General features: G+C 41.2%; 1 protein-coding gene across 4 annotated transcripts in view; it reads right to left on the bottom strand.

Moving 5' to 3' along the window:
• Window positions 1–25546, bottom strand: part of NR6A1 (nuclear receptor subfamily 6 group A member 1) — a 259827-nt gene that overhangs the window by 209478 nt on the left and 24803 nt on the right. For all 4 annotated transcript variants that reach the window (XM_002720460.5, XM_008273332.4, XM_008273331.4 and 1 more), the window contains exon 2: window positions 16657–16698. In XM_002720460.5, the coding sequence (XP_002720506.3) occupies window positions 16657–16698 (42 nt within the window). The remainder of the gene's footprint in view (window positions 1–16656; window positions 16699–25546) is intronic.

The raw sequence follows: 25546 nt of genomic DNA on the forward strand, positions 1-25546 counted from the left end.
ACAAAACATATAATACATACAATGGAATATTATTCAACCCTAAAAGGAAATTATAATACATGATACAACATGGATAACTGTTAAACTTAGGCTAAATGAAATAAACCAATCAGAAAATGACAAATACTACACAATTCCACTTAAATGAGCTACGTAGAATAGTCAAATTCATAGAGATAAAAAGTAGAATGGTGGTCACCAGGGACTGAGAATAGGTAGGCATTGTTAATGAGTACAGAATTTCAGTTTTGCAATACAAGAAGAGTTCTGTGGATGGATACTGGAAACAATTGTATAATAATGTGAGTGTACTTAATCCCACTGACTCTCAAAAATGGTTAAGACAATAGCAAGTTCATTTTACCAAATTTAAAAAAAGCAAAAGGGGAAAAGAAAATCGTAACTATACAGCTAATATCATATTTGACAGTGAAATTGAACACTTTTCCCCTAAGATCAAGAACAATCCAAGAATTTTACTCTTAGCAAGCCTTCCACTGTACTAGTAATCTTAGCCAGTGCAATAAGAAAAATAACAAAAGTCATAAGCATCAAAAAAGAAATAAAACTGCCTTTATTCACAGATATATACAAAGTCTCAGGGAATTTATATTTTAAAGTTACTAGAACTAGTAAACAAATTTAACAGTAAAACAAAACACAAACTCAATATACAAAAATCAATTGTATTTCCATATAGTGGAAATAAACAATTGGGAAATAAACACTTAAAACAATACCATTTAGCGTTAAAAAAATACTTATGAATGAGTTTAAACAAAAATATATAAGATCTCAAAATTTTTTAAAACATTAACAGGAAAAAATTAAAATGACCTAAATTAGTGGAGAGATAAACTGAATTCATGGATTAAAAGATTTCAATTCTTCACAAATTGATAGGATCAATGCAACTCAATCAAGATTTCAGCAGGATTTCTTGTAAGAAAAGAAAAGTTGATATTCAAGCCAATTTTAAAATTTATATGGAAATGAAAACAAAAACAGAAAAAGCCAAAATAGTCAAAACAATTTTGAATTCTTTTCTTCTTTGAAACGGAGGGAGGGAGGGAGGGAGGGAAGGAAGAGAGAGAGAGATCCCTTCTGCTGCTGGGGAAACACTCATAATGGCTGGGAGGCCAAGGCAGGGGAGCCAGTTCCCACATGGGTAGCAAGACAGCAAGAAGCATCACCACTCCCTCCCAGGATCCACATTAGCAGGAAGCTGGAATCAAGAGCCAGAGCTGAGTATTAAACTCAGGCACTCCAACCTAACAGGCATCTTAACCATTAGGTCAAACACTAGCCCCCGAAACAACTTTGAAAAGGAAGACAGAATATGAAGAACTAACACATCTAACTTCAAAATTCATCATAAAGCTACAATAAGCAAGACATAATGTTATTTGTAAAAAGATTAATGAAGAGAACACTGAGGCCGGCGCCGCGGCTCACTAGGCTAATCCTCCGTCTTGCGGCGCCAGCACACCGGGTTCTAATCCCAGTCAGGGCGCCGGATTCTGTCCTGGTTGCCCCTCTTCCAGGCCAGCTCTCTGCTGTGGCCAGGGAGTGCAGTGGAGGATGGCCCAAGTACTTGGGCCCTGCACCCCATGGGAGACCAGGAGAAGTACCTGGCTCCTGCCTTGGGATCAGCACCGTGCGCCGGCCGCAGCGCGCCTGCCACGGTGGCCATTGGAGGGTGAACCAACAGCAAAAGGAAGACCTTTCTCTCTGTCTCTCTCTCTCACTGTCCACTCTGCCTGTCAAAAAATTTAAAAAAATAAAATAAAAGAGAACATTGAGTCCATAAATTCACACAAATTATTTTTCAGCGAGAGAATCAAAATATTCAGTGTGGAAAGCTTTGTCAACAAATGGTGCTGGAACAAATGAATATTCATATTTTAAAAAGACTGATTCCTACCTAACACACTAAAAAATTAACTTAGATAAATTAGACATAAATGTAAAAGCCAGTATCATAAAATTTCTAGGAAAAAACATAAAACTTTGCAACCTCAGCTCAGGTTATGACTTCTTAGGGAGGACATAGAAAACATTAATCACAAATAAAAAGTGAATAGATTGAATTTCACAAAAATTTAAAATTCTGCTCATTTCAAAACATATTAAAAACTAAAAAAGAAAGCCACAGACCAGAAAATATTCACAACATATATACCTGATGAACTGTATCAAAATAGAAAAAACACCTACAAATCAATAACTGGACAAAAAACATGATTTATTTTTAATGGTCAAAAGATTTAAGCACACATTTTTTTAATAGTATTTTTTTTATAGATTTAAACACACATTTTTAAAGATATATGAATGTAAAACAGCACTCGGGCCTAAGAATCAGCCATTCAGGCATTCAGGCATTTGGATCCAGCTAAAAAGCCCATGAGAGTTTCTCAGGCATGGAAAGCCAAGACACTGTGGCAAAAAAAAAATAATAATAATAATGACCTAAATGAAAGATCTCTGTGAGTGAGATCACTCACAGTGGAAAGAAGGAACCATCAAAGAAGGAGGTACCTTCCTCTGAAGGGAGGACAGAACTTCCACTTTGACTATGGCCTTGTCTAAATAAGGTCGGAGTTGGTGAACTCAAGAGGCTTCTATAGCTTTGGCAGCTCATGACAAGAGCCTTGGGTGATTACTGACATCATAAATAAGAGTATCAATTGTTAAATCAACAACAGGAGTCACTGTGCACTTACTCCCCACTCCCCATGTAGGATCTCTGTCCTTAATGTGTTGTACTATGCGAATTAATGGTATAGCTAGTATTCAAACAGTACTTTATACTTGGTGTGTCTGTGTGGGTGCAAACTGTTGAAATCTTTACTTAGTATATACTAAATTGATCTTCTGTATATAAAGATAATTGAAAATGAATGTTGATGAAGGATGGGAAAGAGAGTGGGAGATGGGATGGTTGCAGGTGGGAGGGAGGTTATGGGGGGGGGGGGGGCGCTATAATCCAAAAGTTGTACTTTTGAAATTTATATTTATTAAATAAAAGTTTAAAAAAATAAAGATATATGAATGGCCAATAGATACCTGAAAAAGTGACCACCATAATTAGTCATCAGGAAAATAAAAATTAAAATCACATAAGTACAATCACATTGTAAATTAGTCAATAGAGTACTAGGCAGCAACAAAAAGAAATGAACTGGGGCCGGCATAGTGGGTAAAGCCCCCATCTGCAATGCCAGCATTCCATACAGGCACTGGTTAGAGACCCAGCTGATCCACTTCCGATCCAGCTCCCTGCTAATGCACATGGGAAAGCAGCAGAGGATGACCCAAATGTGTGGGCCCCTGCACCCACTTTGGAGATCTGGAAGAAGCTCCTGACTTCTGGCTTTAGTCTGGACAAGCCCCTTGCTGTTATGGCAATTTGGGGAGTAAACCAGCAGATGGAAGATATCTCTATCTCTCTTTCTCTGCCCCCCCTACCCTCTCTCTTTCCCTCTCTAACTCTGCCTTTCAAATAAATTTTTTTTAAATCTTAAAAAAAAAAGAAATGAACTATCAGCAACTGCAAAAACATGGATAAGTTTCAAATATATTGAAAAAAAAACACTAAATCATATATTGTATAATTCTATGCATATGATAATTTAAACAGGCAAAAATCTACCATGACAGCTTCTTGGGGTACATTAGTGGGGATCAACTAGGAAAAAGCAGGAGGAAATTTTCTAAAGGGATAGAAATCGTCTATATCTTGATGGAATATGAATTATAAGGGTGCAAGCATTCAGGAAAACTGCTTGTTCCTCAGATTTGTATATTTCATTACATGTAAATCATACCTCATATTTTAAAAGAAAAAAGACATGGGCTTTGGGATCATAGAGATTTCAGCTCTGCCACTTGGCAGCTGTGTGACCTTGGCTAAATGTAACTGTCAATCTCCTAGAGCTGCTGGGAAGAGTAATTGAGACAATGTTTTCCAGTCATTAGCACAGAGTAAATGTTTATTAAGTATCAACAAAAAGAAGCTGGAAGTCCTCTGTCCAATATTTCAACAAAGAGAAACATACAGGAATGACAACAGCAACCAAATGCTGGGTGATCCACATTTATTATCTCATTTTTTTAAAATAATACCTAACAGTAATTAGTACTGTTTTATGGATAAAGAAATTTAGTTTCATAGATTTCTTATGACCATTAATGAAAGAAGTGGCAAAGCCAGGGTAAAAATTTTCTTTGTTTTTTTTTCCCACTACACCATTCACCAAGCATTCTGCCAAGGTCACCTTCAGTAATTAACCCTGCAACTGCTAGGGCAGACAATTCATGTAAGAAACTACTAACATCTCCCTTCATTCTCAGCAGTACTAACTCAAGCCTCCCAGCACTAAAAAGGAGACCAATGGCTGGATGTGTGAATGGAAGTAACATTGCCAAATAGAGAACTAAACTGCTACTCTAGGCTTTTACTATCTTCTTGGGCTTCAAAATCATTGCTACTACTGGAAGACTCTGATTCCCCTTCCTTATAACAATTTCAAGGTAAGAGAATTCTGAAAATAAAATCTGTGCTCTGGGGCCAAAGCTGCAGCACAGAGGGTTAAGTTACTTACTGCCTGTGACACTGGCATCCCATATCAGAGTGCTGGTTGAGTCCCAGCTGCTCTGCTTCTGATCCAGCTCCCTGCTAATGTGCTTGGGAAAGCAGAGGAGGATAGTCCCAGTGCTTGGGCCCCTGCCACCCATGTTGGGGACCCAGATGGAGCTCTGGGCTCCTGGCTTCTACCCAAGCCATTGCATCATTTGGGGAAACAACCAGAGAATGGAAGATACTTCTCCCTCCCTCCCTCCAATCTTCTTTCCCTCTCTCTCTCCCTCTCCCCCCACCTCCCACCTCCCACCCCTTTACCCCATCACTCTCCCATCACTCTGCCTTTCACATAAATAAATCCTTTCAAAAAATACAAATCCTTTCTGTTAATACAAGATCCTTATAAGAAAGTTAAAATGCATAGATAATGAGTTTCTTTGTAATTTCATTTTCCTAAAAAATACCACTATTAACTCATTAAGTCCCAAGTTTTTAGTGACATCATACATTTATTGACCAATTTAAGTCTTTATAGATGTCATATGCAAAATAGTGGAACAATAAGTTTAACAGTTCAGTATATCTTCTATTGGACTAAAATTCCACTTTTTGGCTGGCGCCGTAGCTCAATAGGCTAATCCTCCACCTTGTGGCGCTGGCACATGGGGTTCTAATCCCAGTCGGGGCGCCGGATTCTGTCCCGGTTGCCCCTCTTCCAGGCCAGCTCTCTGCTGTGGCCAGGGAGTGCAGTGGAGGATGGCCCAAGTACTTGGGCCCTGCACCCCATGGGAGACCAGGAGAAGTACCTGGCTCCTGCCTTCGGATCAGCGTGGTGCGCCGGCTGCAGCGCGCCGGCCGCGGTGGCCATTGGAGGGTAAACCAACGGCAAAAGGAAGACCTTTCTCTCTCTCTCTCTCTCTCACTGTCCACTCTGCCTGTCAAAAATAAAAAAAATTCCACTTTTTTTTTTAGAAAGCTTGTATTTAATAAATATAAATGTCATAGGTACAGGTTTAGAAATGTAGCAGTTCTTCTCACCATACCCATCCTCCCACCTCCACTCCCATCCCACCTTCTACTCCCACTCCAATCCCATTCTTCATTAAGATTCATTTTTAATTATCTTTATATACAGAAGATCAACTCTATATTAAGTAAAGATTTCAACAGTTTGCACCCACACACAAAGTATAAAGTACAGTTTGAAGACAGGTTTTACCATTTATTCTCATAGTACAACTCATTAAGGACAGAGGTCCTACATGGGGAGTGGGGAGTAAGTGCACAGTGACTCCTGTTGTTGATTTAACAATTGACACTCTTATTTATGATGTCAGTGATCACCCGAGGCTCTTGTCATGAGCTGCCAAGGCTATGGAAGCCTCTTGAGTCCACAAACTTTGTCAGTATTTAGACAGGGCCATAATCAAAGTGGAAGTTCTGTCCTCCCTTCGGAGAAAGGTACCTCCTTCTTTGATGGTCCCTTCTTTCTACTGCAATCTCACTCACAGAGATCTTTCATGTAGGCCATTTTTTGCCACAGTGTCTTGGCTTTCCATGCCTGAAATGCTCTCATGGGCTTTTTAGCCAGATCCAAATGCCTTCAGGGCTGATTCTGACCACCTTCTTAATCTGTTATTCCACTGCATGGGTAAACACAATCCATTTAACTGTCCCATTAAACTTTTTAGGTGTTTCCAATTCTTTTACTACTATAAATGCTGAAAGAAGTATCTGTGAATGTATATATTGCATAACTGTCATTTCTTAAGAATAAATCTCTAGGTGGGCTGCTAAATCGGTAATTTTAAATTTTATTTCTAAATTTTAAACTGTTAAATCATAGTTGTGCATATCATGAGTTTTGCCAGACCTTACCAGATTACACTTAAGAGTGTCCCATAACCTCATCAGCACTGAAAATTATGTCTTATTTGTAGGAGTTGCAAACTCAAGAGGTCTACAGAAGACTGGGTAAAAGAGATCACACATGGCTCTGCAACAAACTTAAAAGAGAGTCATTGCGCTGATTCAGCCAACAGATGCCACATGCAAATACAGGCTCACTGTTCACAGGAAAATCAAAAATCCAGATTTCATGAAATTCTTGCAGATTTTAAATGCTGACAACAAAGATGCTCTTATTTAAACATCCTGCAAGTCAAACAAAATATACCTATAGGCCAGACCATGCTTAGCACATGAAGTCTTGTGCTAACAGATGAAAAACACATAACATTTGAATCTTATTATTCTGCAGTTTCTCTTTTTCCTATGTCTATTTCCTGTATTCAGTTCTGGTTCAAGTGACTGTCAGCTTCCTTCAAAGAGAGAAACACCTTCTCTTTCAGATTCATATCTACAACAAATACTGGATCAAAAAACAAAACAAACAAAAACTTAGGTAGACTGGCTAAAGAATGGTCTTACTTGACCAAAGTGTAAAACCAAAAAGGGATATGAGGACTCATTTGGGGCTAAGCTGCTGTACTCTTAAGTACCCCAAGTTAACTTTTACAGAAAATGATGACTTGTAAAACTACATATTACTTCGAAGAGGGAGGTTTTGATCTAGGGTGTCCCTCTACTATTGGTATGTTTGCCCAACACAGATTTTCTCTTTGGTGAAACATCAAAAGACAAAGACAAATTCTCACAGACTCCCATTACATCATATATTGAATTAAGCAATTACTTTTAGCTTTTTTTTAATCAAATAAAAGCAGGGTTCATACAAATTTTTCTCTGATCTCAAAATGTTATACACTGCAGCTATAGAAGCACAACTGCAATAACCTACCTAGCCTCCCAGTTTCTTCTCATTCTTTCTTGGTCATCCATTATAAATCTCTAGACTTGGATGTGCAAGCATTCCCTGCACCCACCAGAGATAAGGACAGAAGGCAACCATGACTATCCAAGGACCCAACTCCCGCCTTTGAATGCAACTATCTTCTCATCAACTGTAAACAAGTGCTAAACTCTTGGCTCCAAAGGAGTCCCCACCAAGTCAGTATAAACTCTGAAACAGGGGCAGAGGTCAAGGAGATGAGGGTTCAGCCTAAGCTCTGGAGCTCATACCACCCCAACCCTGTTCAAAAGAATCCTTATCAGAAGGGAACTCCCCAGCAAAAGGCCACATTCAGGAGCCCTGATCTAGCAGTGATGTAGCAGATGCAGCCAAAGCTTTGGAAGTATTCTTAAAAATTTTACAGGGACCTGGTACTGTGGCAACAGAGAGTTAAGCTGCCGTTTGCAGTACCAGCATTTGAATGCGCGCTGGTTCAAGACCCAGCTGCTCCACTTCCAATTCAGCTCCCTGCTAATGTGCCTGAGGAAGCAGCAGAGGATGGCCCGAGTCCTTGGGCCCCTGCACCTACATGAGAGACATGGATGAAGCTCCTTGCTTCTGTCTGGCTTAGCCCTGACTACTGCAGCCATCAGAGAAAGGAACCAGAGAATGAAAGACTTCTCTGCCTCTGACTCTGCCTCCACCCTTCAAATAAATCTTCTTAAAAAATTTTATGAGGGGCCGGCACTGTGGCACAGCAGGTTAAAGCCCTGGCCTGAAGCACCAGCATCCCATATGGGTGCCAGTTCCAGTCTCGGCTGCTCCTCTTCCAATCCAGCTCTCTGCTGTGGCCTGGGATAGCAGCAGAAGACGGCCCAAGTCCTTGGGCCCCTGCACCCACATGGGAGACCCAGAAGAAGCTCCTGGCTCCTGACTTCAGATCGGCGCAGCTCCAGCCATTGCGGCCATCTGGGGAGTGAACCAGCAAATGGAAGACCTCTCTCTCTGTCTCTACCTCTCTCTGTAACTCTGTTTTTCAAATAAATAAAATAAATCTAAAAAAAAAATATGAATACAAAATAGCTAAATTATTAACGGATGTTGTAGAGTAAGGGAGATTTGTGAATTTATAGTAATTTGCTTCAGGAAGAATCTGTCTGATAAACAGTGGAATAATCCTAAAGCTGGGCCATAAAAAAACTCTTTGAGAACCCATTCAAAAGGAATTGTTTATTTTGTGCCCAAAATCATCTAGTATATATAAAAGAGGCCCAAAACACTTTCAACATGGCCTTTATTCTTTCGCATACAAAAAAAGCTCCATTATAAATGTCAGAAAACATTATACCACCTTAAACTATTTGCATTTGAGAGTGGTCACAATCAAGACAGCTAGAGAGAAAATAGATTAGTTGTAAAAGACTCTGAAGTCTCAGATACTTCACTATATACATTGGGGTGTGTCATTTAACCTCTTCAGGTTAACCCTCATAGAACTCATCTGTAGGGCCAGTGTTGTGCCATAGCAGGTTAAGCCGCCACCTCCAATGCTGGACCCACTTCCGATCCAGCTCTCTGCTAATGCACGTGGGAAAGCAGCACATGATGGTCCACGTGCCTGGGCTCCTGTATTCACATGGGAAACCCAGATGAAGCTCCAGGCTCCTGGCTCAAGCAGTGGATAGCCCAAGTGCTTGGGCCCCTGTTCCCATGTGAGAGAATCTGGATGAAGCTCCTGGCTCCTGGTTTTGGCCTGACCATTTGGGAAGTGAACCAACAGATGGAAGATCTCTCTATGTCTCCCTCTCCCTCTCTCCCCCTCCCTCTCTTTGTAACTCTGCCTGTCAAATAAATAAAATCTTTTTTTTTTTAAAAGAAAACTCATCTGTAAAGATAGTATCTTTTAAAAATAACCTTATGGTGGGTGTTTAATGAAAAATGTACTTTGTGTTTAATAAGTATTAACTATTATGTGATAACAGCCACATCAAGTTTACAGTCTACCTTTCTGATTGAACCAGAATTCCTTGAGGGCAGTCTCTGTGTATTTCAGTTCAGCACACAGTGAGTAGAGAAGAAGAAAGGGACAAATACTGTGTTAAATGGACTAGGTATTACAAGTTAAACTTGAAACTGGACAACTGTAGATGATGTAACCCTCTCACACCTCCTGAATAGGTACAGTATGTAGAAAATAACAAATGCCTCATAAATTGTAATTCCTTTTCCTGATAGCTAACATTCAGCCTTAAATTCACTTTCTGCAGATAACACTTGAGCTTATAGACTACTTTCTAAGACCAAGAATGTTGACATGTAGTTTGACAACTTGGAGTGTATCCATTTGGACATGAGACAGAATACTGGCATTTTTGGATAGAATCTTCTGAGAACTCTGAAATGCAAAGATTCCACAAAAAGTCTCCTTGGGATGCCAAGATACAACTGAATTGAAAGGCAGACCAAGTGCATGGTAACAGGCTGTCTTAATCTGAAGCTATCTTTTATCTGGTCTGTTCATCCCACCACCATTCAGGGATGCCTGTTTGGTAGGTATGTATCTACCAGTATGGCAAGAGAGGCCAAAGACTAATTTAACACTCAAGTCCCCCTTTTTTTTTCGGACAGGCAGTTAGACAGTGAGAGAGAGAGAGAGAAAGGTCTTCCTTTTTCCGTTGGTTTACCCCTCTAAGTGGCCGCTACAGCCGGCGCGTTGTGGCCAGTGCGCTGCGCTGATCCGAAGCCAGGAGCCAGGTGCTTCCTCCTGGTCTCCCATGCGGGTGCAGGGCCCAAGCACTTGGGTCATCCTCCACTGCCTTCCTGGGCCACAGCAAAGAGCTGGACTGGAAGAGGAGCAACCGGGACAGAATCTGGTGCCCCAACTGGGACTAGAACCTGGTGTGCCAGCACCGCAGGCAGAGGATTAGCTTAGTGAGCCGCGGCACCAGCCTAGTCTCTCTTTCTTAATACAAATTAGTTTATCTCTAAGGCAGAGAGAGAGATATCTCCCATCTGCTGGTTCACTCTCCAAATACCCACAACTGCCAGGGTAGAGCCATGCCAGGGCTGGGAACTAGCAACTCAATCTAGGTCTCCCACATGGGTGGCAGGGACCCAACTATTTAAGCTGCCACTGTTGCCTCCCGGGTATGCATTACCAGAAAGTTAGTTTTGGAAGCAGAGCTGGAACATGAACCCAGGCACCATTCACTCACCCCTCAAGTCTCTTAAAATTTCATTTGTGGCAGGCATGGGGCTTAGAGGTTAAGACCCTGTCTCCCATATCAAACTGCCTTGGTTCAATGCTCAGCTCTTGACTCCAGCTTCCTGCTAATGCAGCCCTGGTAAGCAGCAAGTGATTGGATTCCTGCCACCCACATGAGAGATCTGGACCGAGTTTCCAGCTCCCAGCTTTGATCACCCCTAGCCGGCCATTACAGGCATTTGGGGAGAGAACCCATGGCAGATGGGAGTTATTCCTTTGTCTCTCAAATAAAGTTAATAAAAATTAAAATACTCAATTATCTAGGTTCTTCATCAGAATATATCTTATTTTTTAAGATCTGAGTCAGCAAGAATCTCAAATATACAGTGTTTTAAAAGTAGTACCATTTTAAATTAAAATTTTTTTCCTCAGCATCCTTTCTATAACACCTTGGTACTGATCAAAGATAAAGTGCATAATCTAATCTGAGTATTATTTGTTTTAAATAAGCTCAGAGGTGACTTCTTTAGTCTCCTGACAGGTTAAATGGGCTGGCAGATAGTCACTTGGAAGGTTACCTGCCACTGCTTGCGGGAAGGGGATCAAACACTCTAACAGTCAATGAGATGGTAAACAGTCTTGGCCAAGCATATATGACTTATGTCCCTGTGACTGAACCATGAGGTACTTCCAAAAATTCATGGAAGGTGGAATTAAAACATAAACTTATTTTCTTGCAAATTTTTTTAAATCCAAGCATACTTTTTTCCATAATACTTTCCATGAGCTTGCTGAAGATCCCACACATTAATTTGAAGAAGTAACTTAACACTTATTAACATCTGGAATGACTCATCTTTGTCATTAAGGAACAGAGGCTAGTTTAACTGAATGAAATGTGTCTACAACAGCTCATTAGTGCAAACAGGATGAGAAATTCAACTTTATACTACATAGCCTAGAACAGCACACACTTAATATTTGACAAGCATTTTTCTAAATGCTTCCTTCTCACATATTACTTCATTTTTTAAAAATTTATTTATCTTTCATTTTTGTCGGCGCCGCGGCTCACTAGGCTAATCCTCCGCCTTGCGGCGCCGGCACACCGGGTTCTAGTCCCAGTCGGGGCGCCGGATTCTGTCCCGGTTGCCCCTCTTCCAGGCCAGCTCTCTGCTGTGGCCAGGGAGTGCAGTGGAGGATGGCCCAAGTACTTGGGCCCTGCACCCCATGGGAGACCAGGAGAAGTACCTGGCTCCTGCTATCGGATCAGCGCAGTGCGCTGGCCGCAGCGGCCATTGGAGGGTGAACCAACGGCAAAGGAAGAGCTTTCTCTCTGTCTCTCTCTCTCACTGTCCACTCTGTCAAAAAAAAAATAAAAAAAAATAAATTAAAAAAATTAAAAAAAAATTATCTTTCATTTTTGTTAGAAAGGCAGACACAGAAAGACAAAATATTTTTCATCTGCTGGTTCATGCCCCAAATGCCTGCAACAGCCAGAGTTGAACCAGGCAAAAGCCAGGGACCTGGAACTCAATCCAGGTCCTCCCACATGGGTGGCAGGGATTCAAGTACTTAAGCTATTATCTACTACCTCCCAGGATAAAAGCTGAATCAGAAGGAGCAGCTGGGATACAAGCCAGGCATTCTAACACGGGATGTGAGTGTCACAAGTGGCAACTCAACCACCCCACCAAACACCTACCCTTACAACTTCACAATAGGCTTATAAAATGGGAATAAATTTTTATGCATTGTCCCCTTGAGAAAACGAAGGCAGAGAGATTAAAATAACTTAATCAAGATTACAGCGCTTGCAGTGCTGGCATCCCATATGTGTGCAGGTATGAGTCCTGGCTGCTCCACTTCCAATATAGCTTCCAGCTAATGACCTGGGAAAGCAGTGGAAGATGGCCCAAGTGCTTGAGCCCCTGCACCCACATGGAAGATCTGGAAGAAGCTCCAGGCTCCTGGTGCAGCTCCAGCCATTGCAGCCATTTGGGGAGTGAACCAACATATGAAGACTTCTCTCTCTCTCTCTCTCTCTCTCTCTGCCTCTGATGTAAATAAATCTTAAAAAAAAAAAAAAAAAGCTAAACTACTCATTTAAAGTGCAGGTGAAAGATTTATAAACAAATATGTTCACTGGTAAATTAAGCTGGCATCCCAGTTCATGTTCTAGCTGCTCCATTTCCAATCCAGCTCCCTGGTAATGGCCCAGGAAAAGCATCAGGAGATGGCCCAACTGCTTGGGCCCCCGTCACTTATATGGGATACCAGGATGAAGCTCCTGGCTCAGCTTTGGCCATGACAGCCACTTGGGGAGTAAATCAGCACACGGAAGATCTCTTTCTTTCACTCTCTGCACCCGCCCCCCATTTCTCCATAACTCTGCCTTTCAAATAAACAAATAAATATTTTTTGTCCAGGTCTGTTTAATACATATAAAAGAAAAATGCATTCACTCTATAATTTCTTGTAAAATAGGAAGTAAGAATAGATGTAGGAGATATAGAAGGGGAAAGAGAATTCAAAAAGTCCTTCTCTTCAGTAACTTTAACTTCAAAAAAAAAAAAAAGGTAAAGATCAGACACAAACTGGAAGGACATTCGCTAATGAGAAATAATGGTTACTTCTAGGAGGTAGGATCACAGAGACTCCCATTTTTCTTTCAGTGTTTTCAGCAATAAGCACACATTATTCTACTCTCAGTTTAAACAAAAGCAATTTTTTCCTTTTATCAAGCTGTACCAAGATCTTCTACTGGTTAAAAAAAACTAATCTGTTTTAACTTTAAGTAGCTACTTTCCTTGGGATCCTATCCTTTGAACATCAGTCAATATGGTCAGTATACATCACAAAGAATGTTTATCTTCAGTTTATCAGACTGTATTAAAATGGTATCTTCAATTTTGTCCAATATTTAATCTTGATGTAATTATTCACAGAATTATATTACGAGAGAAATTGTAGGCCAAAAATTCAGGAACAGCCTTGCTGAAATAGATAATAAAAGACCAAAGTTTGACTGGGAAGGAAGAACAGCTGTTACTAATCCAACTATTTACCCTTTGACCCTGTATCTGGCCAATAACTGAACAGTACCAATTGTTTCTGTGTATTATGTGCTGTTTACAATCCCTGAGAGGCATGAAAAGAATTAATAATTTAGCTTAGAAAGTTGACAGCCTTTAGTGGGGAGCCCCTTGTCTGTGAGACAGAAATCAGAGCAAGGAGCTGTCCTGCAGTCACAGGTCCCTTTACTGTTCCTGTTTTATAGCCTAATTGGCCCCCAAACATAAATCAATTATTTCTCCTGTTTTAAGCAACAATGACTCCTATTCTCAAACTTCCCTTGTATGAAATCAGTCCTTGTTCTCTTGAATTTTACAACTACACAGTAAACATGATGGCTGAGGAAAAAATTCGGGGAGCAGGGCAGACAGGGGTTATTTAGAAAGAGAAGCACAGAAAGGTTATGATGTTTTGAACTCTCTTGACCTTTGACTGCCCTTGGCCCTAGCTTATGCTAATGGGCATAGTACAGGGACCCTTCTTGTAGAAATGAACTTAGCCTGAACCTGTACCACAACATTGGACTCCCAGAATCATAGGAAGGCAGCTGGACTGTGAACAGTTGCCCATATTCTAAGCATGGTTACCCATCTGCTCCATCACAGAAAGGTTTCTAAAAAAGGCAGTTGGAACTGGACAAAATGAGTCTTTCTTCAACTAGTTCTAACATCTCTGTTCTCCCCAACTTGCTGTCTACAACCAACACCAAGCACAACTAGAAATTAACAATGAAGGTATCTCCTGTTCCAAAATAAGTAAGCACGAGCAGGCTTTCTCTATCAGGAAATGGGAGAAAGGAGAGGAAAAACATGGGAGCCTCCAAACTCCAAAGACAGGACACAGAGAGAATCCTATTATTCTCAATCTAATGTGCAAAAGTCGTGAAGTATTAACAAGAGATGTTATTCCTTCTCAGTCAGAATCCAAAGAATTCGAAGTACCAAAAATCATAACCAGGGCCTGGTTTTGAGCACAGCAGGATAAGCCACAGCTCACAATGCCAACGTCCTATGTAGGAGTGCTGATCTAAGTCCCAGGTTCTCTGTTTTCAATTCAGCTCCCTGCTAATGTGCCTAGGAAAGCAACAAAAGATGGTCCAAGTACTTAGGCCCTTGCCTACACGTGGTTGACCAGGATGGAGCTCCTGGATCCTGGCTTTGGCCTGGCCTAGCGCTGGCTGTTGCAGCCCATCTGAGGAGTGAACCACAGAACAGAAGATCTCCCTACCCACCTGTACCTCTCTGCATTTCAGGCAAATCTTTTTAAAATCATCATAACCAATTTAACACAACACACACTCCACCTCAATCTTGAAGTTCCTATCACTTGGTAGGGCTGGAGCATAACCCCAAGACTGGTACAGACAGATAAGATTTTGCTTTTGCTTATTTATCATTATAATAATCAAAAAGAGAAAATAAAAATACTACTAATCTTCACAAAAGTAATACAGGAATTATTGAGAATATGATCCACATATACTAAGTAGAATTAGAGTCTCATTCTATATTAATATATAAAAGTATGTTTCACTATCTGTTCATTCTCATGCAATAGAGAGGTGTGAAAATCACCACCTCTAGCCAGGGAGTCTATGAGGAAACGTTAGACCAGCTAGACAGGACGCCTGGTCCAGAAAGAACACTTAAACAGTAATCTTTGTCACAGTATCAACAGCCTTCTCTCAGAAAATAGGCATTAGTTATTTTCAATTGTTACTAAGCACAAAAAAAAAGGAGATAAACTTAATTACTACATGCTAAATCTGAGGTTTAAACATGTTTTTTAAAATACTTTCCAACAGACTATTAATAGATGAGAGCAGGAATCACAGTTACTCTTCTGTGTATCCCTGGAGTCTAGAGTTGGGCCTAGAGAAGAAACAATACACAAATAGTTTTTCACTATTTGGCATGTTTTATGTGTAGTTGCCTGAAAGGTTACACAGCATCTCAATGTCCTTCCTAGTTTTCAAAAATGCTCTTAGGAAAGGAGTGTGACTAAGAAAACAACTGAATTTATCTTTTCTTCTGCTTAAGTAAAGGCTATAAAGGAGAATGAGAAAATAGTATATTCAAAGACAAATCTAGTTTCCTGTTGTTTGGTCAGCATCATAGGATTGTTTTCTCTCATAATTAATAGTGTTAGCTGAAGAAACATGGATTCTTCAAAAGTCCCAACCCTCAGAACTGAAATTAGCCAACATGGTGAAAAGGTGAGTTTAATCACTTTAACAGCAGGTTGGTGACACACAGCCAGACCTATGACCCTAAAAAGTACTACAACTAGAAAAATAATTCTAGAGCATCTCACAGAGTCTTAATCTAAATTACCATTTGAGCTTTTGGAATTATAGCAAAATAAGATCTGTTAACCACTAGATACTCCCACATCCTATTTCTAACAATTATATCCATGTCCCAGAATGATACAAGCCCCATTTTAAGAGCACTGAAAACTCAAACAATGATTTATCTATATGCTCAATGTCTACATAATCCTGAAGAGCATTATTTTATTAGACCTTGAAATAGTAATTCTTATATCTTAATCTTAAAAATGTGGACACAAATGCCATAGAAATTAAACTGTGATACAAAGATTTCTCAATTGCAAATTTCCTACCCAGGCATAATCTTACTTTTAAATAAACTGTCAAAATTAACTTTTGAAGAGTAGTTGTGAGAAGATAGTTGTATATGTGTGCAGAAATGAAAGTACAATTCTTGCTGCTGCTAGTTTCATAGGAGGATATTAAATAGAAATGTCTGGCTAATAACCAACTTTCTACTAAAAGGATAAATCATGGCCACTGAACAACATTAGAAGAAAAAGAAAGCATAGTTAGAAATAAAATGCCCATCTCATAATTACAAATTAAAGTGAAATAAAATCTGAGAGTCAAAAAAGTTTATCAATGACACCTTAGGCTATCCATTTAAAAGTGCATGCATACATCTTTTTCTTACCAATGAACATTGGGTAACATTCAAAACTTACTAGTGCCTGGATCGAGCTCAGCCAATTCATCCTGACAGAAACCTAAAGGGAAAACAATAGGGGAAAGAAGATTATGATTTGTAAATCACTACAGGCTGACTCCAAATATGAAAAAGAAAGTATCAAACAGCAGGAAAGAATTCATACTCTGAAGTCAATTTGGGTTTGAGTCCTAGCTATAACACTTACCCACTATATATCCCTCTCTGAGCCTCCATTTTATTAACCTTAATATAAAAAGGTAGATGACTACACTTACCACAGAATTGAAACGAAGATTAAATAAGATAACAATATGTTTAGTAAAATTCTTGGCACACAGCAGGAGGAGCTCAATAAACAATAGCCAAAGTAATAATGTTTTTTTAAAGATTTGTTTATTTTATTTTATTTGCAAGAGTTACACAGAGAGAGGAGAGGCAGAGAGAGAGAGAGGTCTTCCATCCAATGGTTCACTCCCCAATTGGCTGCAAAGGCCGGAGCTGTGCCAATCTGAAGCCAGGAGCCAGGAGCTTCTTCCAGGTCTCCCCCGCAGGTGCAGGGACCAAAGCAGTTGGGCCATCTTGTATTGCTTTCCCAGGCCACAGCAGTGAGCTGAATTGGAAGTAAAGCAGCCAGGCCTCAAACCGGTGCCCATATGGGATGCCGGTGCTTCAGGCCAGGACATTAACCCTCTGCGCCAAAGCGCCAGCCCGCAAAGTAAGTAAGCCTACCAAGTTCAGATGGAGCAAAAAGTCATAGGAGGGGAAGGCATTTGGCACAGTATTTAAGATGTCCACTGGGGGACAGGGGTTGTAGTATAACCCACTGTTTTGAGCCACTGCTCAAAACATTTGCATCCCACGTCAGAGTGCCAGTTCAGGTCCCTGCTACTCCCCTTCCAATCCAGCTTCCTGCTAATCTGCCTAGGAAGGCAGCAGATGGTGGCCCAAGTAGTTGGGTCCCTGCCATGCACATGGAAGACTCAGATTAAGTTCCAAGCTCCTAGCTTTAACTTGTTCCAACCCTGGCCACCGTGGGCATTTGGGGAGCGAACCAGCAAATAGAACATACCTCTTTCTCTCATCTTCCCTTCCTCTTTGCCTGTCTCTCTTCCAAACAAATATAATTTTTAATTTAAAAACTCAAGAAATTACCATTTAATATTTTTCATATTCTACTTAATATTATCAGTTCTTTCTCAAATGAAAGCAAAATAAAATATAAACATACAACAAGTATCAAACAGGGACACAATTTTAAATTTTTGCTGATGTGGGAAATTTTACACACAAATGGAAGCAACATTTCCATTAACAATTATGCTGTTCAGATTAGAATAAACACATTTTGAAGCACACTTCATACCCAAAAATTTAAGCTACATTTGTCTAGTATGCAGCTATCATACTGGAGAAGAATCAAGCAAAGTGAGTGGCAGGCATAGCAGGTGCTCTACACATAGCTGATGAAAGTTCTTTCTTCCTGGAATGATGCCTATTTTCTCATTTGTTTCCCAGTTTAAGTATTTCCCCAGAAAAACTTTGTCTCACATACAAGGTCAACCCTCCAGTTATTATTATCTGTATAATACCTGGGCTGCTTCTTCAAAGCATTCATCAACATAGGATTACTTGTTCAGTGTTTGACTCTACCATATGACCATTCCACCAGAGCAGAAACCTGATCTGCCTTATTCGTGGCTGTATTCCCATTACCTTTCATAGGCATGACACACAGTAACTGCTTATTAGATATCAACTTAGTATCTGAACAGTAAATTCGAAAGTAGGGCAAAACTAGTACTAGAGCGGAGTAAGAGCCTCTTCTGTCATCAGAGCAGGGTAATCAGAACCCAAACCAGCAACTGTCAGTCATATAGAACAGAGATTCAAGTAGCAGATGGACTGTTAAAACATGATAACATTAGGCCGGCGCCGTGGCTCACTTGGTTAATCCTCCGCCTACAGCGCCAGCATCCCATATGGGTGCCGGGTTCTAGTCCCAGTTGCTCCTCTTCCAGTACAGCTCTCTGCTGTGGCCTGGGAAAGCAGTGGAGGATGGCCCAAGTGCTTGGGCCCCTGCACCCGCATGGGACACCAGGAGGAAGCACCTGGCTCCTGGCTTCAGATCAGCACAACGCGCTGGCTGTAGCAGCCATCTGGGGGGTGAACCAACAGAAGGAAGACCTTTCTCTTTCTTTCTTTCTTTCTCTCTCTCTCTCTCTCTCTCTCTCTCTCTCACTGTCTATAATTCTACCTGTCAAATTAGACATGGTAACATTTTTATTTATTTGTTTGAAAGGCAGAATGACAGAGAGAGAAGGAAAAACAGAGATCTCACATCAACTAGTTCGCTCTTCAAATGCCTGCAACTCCCATGGGTGGGCCAAGCCAAAGCCAGGAACCAAGAATTCCATCCTTATCCCCCATATGAAAGTATGAACCTAAGTACTTGGGCCATTATCTGCTGCCTCCTATGTTCATAAGCAGAAAAAGATCCAAGAGAAGCACCTTGGACTCAAACTGGCAATCCAATATGCAATGTGGGCATCCCAATTGGTGTTCTAACCTGCTGCATCACAATGCCCACCCCAAATATGCCTTTTAAGATTTATTTATCTCTTTATTGAAAGGCAGAGTGTCAGAAAGAGAGGGACATTTTCCAACTACTGGTTTATTCCCCAATTGGCCACAACAGCCAGGGATGGACCAGGCTAAAACCAGGAAGCAACTCCATCCTGGCCTCTGATATGGGTGGGAGCGCCCAAGCACTTGGGCCACATCCACTGTCTTCCTAGGCATATTAGCAGGGAGCCAAATTGTAAACAGAGTATCCAGGACTCAAACAGGCACTCCGATTTGGGACACTGGCAAAACCAGCCACTAACATGACAACTTTTAAGGTCCTCTACAATCATGAGCTGTTCTGGCCATACCATCAACATGCTACATCTCCTTTCTTGGTTTTTAATGTTTTTAAGTCTATTTTCATTTATTTGAAAGGTCGACAGAGATCTCCCATCTGCTGGTTTCCTTCCCAAATGCTCACAATAGCCAGGGCTGGGCCAAGCTAAAGCCAGGAGCCCAAAACCCAATGTTGATCTCCCACGTGGGTAATAGGGACCCAAGTACTTGAGTCATCACCTACTGCCTCCCAGGGTACATATTAGCAGAATCTGAAGCAGAGCCAGGCCTTGAACTCTAGCACTCTGATATGGGGTTCCAGTATACTGAGCCATCTTAACTGCTGTACCAAATGCCCACCTGCCACATCCTGTCTTGCCTGCCTGTATTTCCTCCTCCTCCACTGATTAAAAAACTATAAATGCTTCAAATTTCCACTCATATTCCACAATAATGCACATGGAAAACAGAAGAGGACCTTCCAGCATTCACCAAATGATAAAGGAATCATTTAAATATCTGCCTCCGCCACTAGATAGTTTTTCAAAAGGTAGGAACTATGCCTTATCTACCTGCTGGAGATGTTCTATGCCCAGAACAGGGGTTGACATATTATGGAAGGTATTCAAATGTAAAAGTAAGTAAACAGAAAATACAACCCTGCCTTAGATCATAATCTAGAGGGGAAAAGTCACAAAATCAAAAAACCAGAGTCTATTACAGACTCTGCATTGACAGTCTGAAAGAGACAACTGAATCTGAAACACCAGAGTTTGGAAGCTACTAAAAGTGGCTCAGAAGTCTGAGAAGGCTCATTCAGAGCAACTTTAAAACCTCTCCACATAAAAGCAATGAGAATCAAATATCCATGGAGAGATGCCAGGTGTCTTAGCTCATTCAGGCTGCCACAGCAAAATTCCATAAGCTACATGATTTATAATCTACAGAAATCTATTTCTGAAGAGCAAGTCCAAAACCAAGGGACTGGCAGCTTGGTACCCAGTGAGGGCCAGCTTTCTGGTTCATAAATGACATCCTCTCATTGTGTCCTCAGGTGCTAGACGAGATAAATGAGCTCTCTAGGATCTGTGTTACGAGAACTAATCCTATTCATGAGGGCCCCACTTTAAAATCTAATTACCCCAAAATCCTCTGGGGCCCAACAGCGTCTTCTTGGGAGTCAAGATTCCAGCATATGGATTCAAGTGAGACACAAACATTCAGACCATAGCACGAAGCAATAAGAAAATAATTCATCATTACACATAGGTTGAATACTGGAAAAACTGCCAGAAGTGAAACTGAAAATAAACATTCGCTTAATATAAACTGACCTGAAAACATGAAGGTATGGGAAGGCAAGATGAGGTAATGGGAAAGTTCCTAGGTTCCACCTCAAGCCACTTCTAGTTATGACTTTAGGCAACTCACTTCCCATTCTGGGCCTTACATTCTGCACACTAAATGAAAGGACTTTACAGAACTTTACTAGAGGTCTTAAAGACAAAGCCTAATCTAACTTTTGAAAGCAATCGATATTCTGAACTCATAGTAACTAGATCAAATACAAAGATCGGATGACTCAAAAAACAAAGAAAATGCTAAAGAAAAGAGCTGAAGTGGAATCTATTGCTTTTATCTGACTAGCAACCATTCCCTCCTTCACTGATGGCCTTATCCCTCTTTCACCACAGGTCCGTATGATCCAAAGAAGATCATTATAAACTGGGAACACAGCAGCAGCTATGTTATAGGTAAGAGCTTAACATATGCAAGTTGCTGCTAACTAATCCAATTCACTATGACAGCAAAGTGTAGATTATAGTAGGGTAACTACTGAACCATTCATGACATAATCAAAAACACAGGATGGAACCCTAGTATCATTAATGTTATGTTATTTTCTAGCACTGACTTTTTTTTTTTTTTTTTTTTTTTCATTTTCAGCATACAGATTGTTTGATGTGGTGATTCCAGATGTTGCTATTCCCTGAGGAGTTCACTCCCCAAAGGTCTAACAATCAGATCTGGCCCATTCCAAAGCCAGGAGCCAGGAGTTCAGTCCTGGTCTCCCAAGTAGGTAGTGAACCATCATCTGCTGCCTCTGAGGAAGCTAGATCAAACACAGGGTAGCCATGATTTGAACTAGCATTCTGATATGGGATGTGGGCATCCAAAGCAGCAGCTTAATTGGCTGCACCACAGTACCCTCCCTGGAACAGATAATTTTAACTTCACTCTTAAATAACTACATGAGACTATTAGACGAGAAGTTGTCCCTTCTAAGTTTCTGTTGCAGCCTCAAAGAAAATTTAATATTGAAATACTCTGGCTATAATTACAAATAGCTGTATCAGTTGTTATCAAAATAATAGTTCTATCAGCCTGCAAGAGCAAACAATCACTTCTTCCTCCCAATATTAAGTATTTGCAAATACTGCAGTTGCCCAAGGCTTAGAAGATGTAGATATTCTAAGACTGAACCTATTTTTAGAGAATGAATATTCTAGACAGGCAAGGAACACACAAAAATTAAGGTCACTGTACACTTATAAATGGCTACGACGGTAAATTGTACATTATGTGCATTTTACAATGGGGGGGGTGGAACAGGCGTTGTGGCACAGCTGGTTAAGCTGCTGCCTGTGACACCAACATCCCAAATGAGCACTGGTTCGAGTCCTGGCTGCTCTAGTGCAGATCTAGCTCCCAGTAATGTACCTGTGAAGGAAGTGGAAGATGGCCCAAGTACCTGGGGCCCTGCCATCCATGTGGGAGACCAGGAAGGGGGTCTAGCCTCCTGGCTTCAGCTGGACCCAGCCCCAAGCATTACAGTCATTTGGGGAGTGAATCAGAAAACAGAAGACCTCTCTCCCTGTAACTCTTTCAAATAAATAAATAAAGCTTAAAAAAAAGATTGAGCCTATCAAAATTTTGAAAAAAATTTACTGTATGGGGACGCATACACATACACAAGATGTAACTGTGAAATAGCACGGAGTAGTATGAGCATAAATTTTTATATCATTTTGAAACCTGGAATCATTACTTATTTTGCCTTAGGAAGAAACTTCTCTCTGAGCCAGCTTCCTTATGTGTGGACTGTCATGAGGACTCAATGATATGATGTACTTACATGAAAGTCTTTGGTAGACAAGATGAATATTAATGAGGGGAGAAGCAGCAATCATGAGGTCAGGGGAAGTATAAACATTCACCAGGTAGACAAGGCTATGTGAGAGACATATTCAGAGAAGTAATGTGAAAATAATGAACACAGAAAAGAAACAGAATGCTCCCTTGTGAGGAGTGGAGTCTCAGTAGGACCACATATAAAGACTTTTAACGGCCATACATGAGTTCTTGGCTTTTCTGCTACAGTAAACAGTCACAGAAAATAAATGCATTCATCAGGTAAGTTTTGTCAACCCAACTCTGACTACTTCAATAAAGTGGCTGTAAAATCTCAACCCAGAAACTAAAAGTGCAAGGAGTTAAAAAATAATAACTTGGGGGGCTGGCACTGTGGCACAGCAGATTAAAGCCCCAGCCTGCAGTGCCAGCATCCCATGTGGGAGCGGTTCAAGACCCAGCTACTCCACTACCAATCCAGCTCTCTGCTATGGCCTGGGAAAGCAGCAGAAGATGGCCCAAGTCCTTGGGCCCCTGCACCGTCGTGGGAGACCCAGAAGAAGCTCCTGGCTCCTGGCTTCAGATCGGCATAGCTCTGGCCGTTGCGACCAACTGGGGAGTGAACCATCAGATAGAAGACCTCACTCTCCTCTCTCTGTGTAACTGACTTTCAAATAAATAAATAAATTTTAAAAATAATAATAACTTGGAGTCAGGGGGCCGGTGCCGTGGCACAGCGGGCTGATGTCCTGGCCTGAAGTGCCAGCATCCCATGTGGGCGCCGGTTTGAGGCCCGGCTGCTCCTCTTCCGATCCAGCTCTCTGCTATGGCCTGAGAAAAGCGGTGGAGGATGGCCCAGGTCCTTGGGCCCCTGCGCCTGCACGGGAGGCCCGGAGGAGGCTCCTGGCTCCTGGCTTCGGATCAGTGCAGCTCTGGCCATTGTGGCCAGTCAGGGAGTGGGCCAGCGGATGGAAGACCTCTCTCTCTCTCTCTCTCTCTCTCTCTCTGCTTCTCCTCTATGTAACTCCGACTTTCAAATAAATAAATAAATCTTTAAAAAAAATAACTTGGAGCAGCACTGTGGCATAGCGGGTGGGGCTGCTGCTTGCAGTGCCAGCATCCCACATGGGCACCAGTTTGAGTCCCAGCTGCTCCACTTCCAATCCAGCTCTCTGCTGTGACCTGGGAAAGCAATGGAAAATGGCCCAAGCCCTCGGGCCCCTGTGCCTATGTGGGTGACCTGGAGAAGTCCCTGGCTCCTGGCTTCGTATTGGCACAGTCACAGTTCTAGCCATTGCAGCCACCTGGGAAGTGAACCAGAGGATGGAAGATCTCTCTCTCCCTCTCTCTCACTCTGCCTCTCCTTCTTTCTCTGTGTAACTCTGACTTTAAATCTTTAAAAAAAAAAAAAAAAAACTAAAAGAGCTTTGCTGGGTAACAAACATAACACGACATGCCACCCACAGCCTAAGAACATTCACAATTCTAGGAACTTTTCCTTTTTCAGGGCCTACCTTCTATCCTCTAGTCTCCTTTTGGTATACTGCATGGCTTGATTAGAGGCTGAGAAAATACATGGCTTTGTTTTGTTTTTTCTTGGTAACAAACATAAGCTAGCCAGATCTACAGCCTGGTCTGCACCCTGAAAGCTAGTTCCAGATCCAGAAAGATACACACATACTTTTCTTCGGACTAGCTGAGTGCTACATTCACATCTGCCTCTTGTCTTCCTTTACAGTGAATGGAATGCCACTTGGACCATTAGCTTTTGTTTCTCATGAGGAACCTGACAAACCACACTTCAGGAATAAAAGAAAATACTTTCAAATGCACAGACATAGCACTGAAAGTACACACGGCAAAAGCTGGCTAACAGAGCTTTAAGTAATAGTTTCCTTTCTCCACCTACAAACATCAAGGTCACATTTTAAAAACCGCAACAAAAACACCACTCTTTTTTTCAATGTGAAAATAAGAGGCCAAGAAAAAAAAAAAAGAAAGAAAGAAAAAACATGTGAGAGGTGGGAGAGACAAGGATTCTCAATTATATAACCTATTGGGCCCACATATTTGCTTAGCTTAAATGTGGTTTTCAAAAAGTATCTATACGTCTATGAAAACATTAATAACTTCCATCTGATCAACCTACATCACCTTTTCATATAGTTTAGGTTTCTACCTTTGTAATTAGAGCCTTGAAAACAGACTGAAGACAGAAAAACCAGTCCAAGTTTATGACAATTCAATTTTAGAATATTTTTAAACACACACATTAAAAACAGCATGCAGCTTCAAGGCTGTAGCTACAGAATCAGAAGGTCAAAAAAATTTATAAAGTCTGATGAGTCAGAGATTATTAGTTGTTGTTTTTTTTTTTTTTTTTTGACAGGCAGAGTGGACAGTGAGAGAGAGAGAGACAGAGAGAAAGGTCTTCCTTTGCCGTTGGTTCACCCTCCAATGGCCGCTGCGGCCAGCACACCGCGCTGATCCGATGGCAGGAGCCAGGTACTTATCCTGGTCTCCCATGGGGTGCAGGGCCCAAGTACTCAGGCCATCCTCCACTGCACTCCCTGGCCACAGCAGAGAGCTGGCCTGGAAGAGGGGCAACCGGGACAGAATCCAGCGCCCCGACCGGGACTAGATGCCTGTGTGCTGGCGCCGCAAGGCGGAGGATTAGCCTAGTGAGCCGCGGCGCCGGCATTAGTGTTTCTATGGAAAAATAATACAGACATTTCTCAAAAAACTTCATATACTGACAAGTCTCTAATATTTTCCATTTATAGTTTCTGGTTCTCTGTAGGAACAAAAAAAAAATGATTGTTAGTAATTCCTCATTCAGATTGAAGTTAAAGAAATTCCAAAATGCAAACATG

Source organism: Oryctolagus cuniculus, chromosome 1 (genome assembly GCF_964237555.1).
Source record: "Oryctolagus cuniculus chromosome 1, mOryCun1.1, whole genome shotgun sequence".
NCBI lineage: Eukaryota > Metazoa > Chordata > Mammalia > Lagomorpha > Leporidae > Oryctolagus > Oryctolagus cuniculus.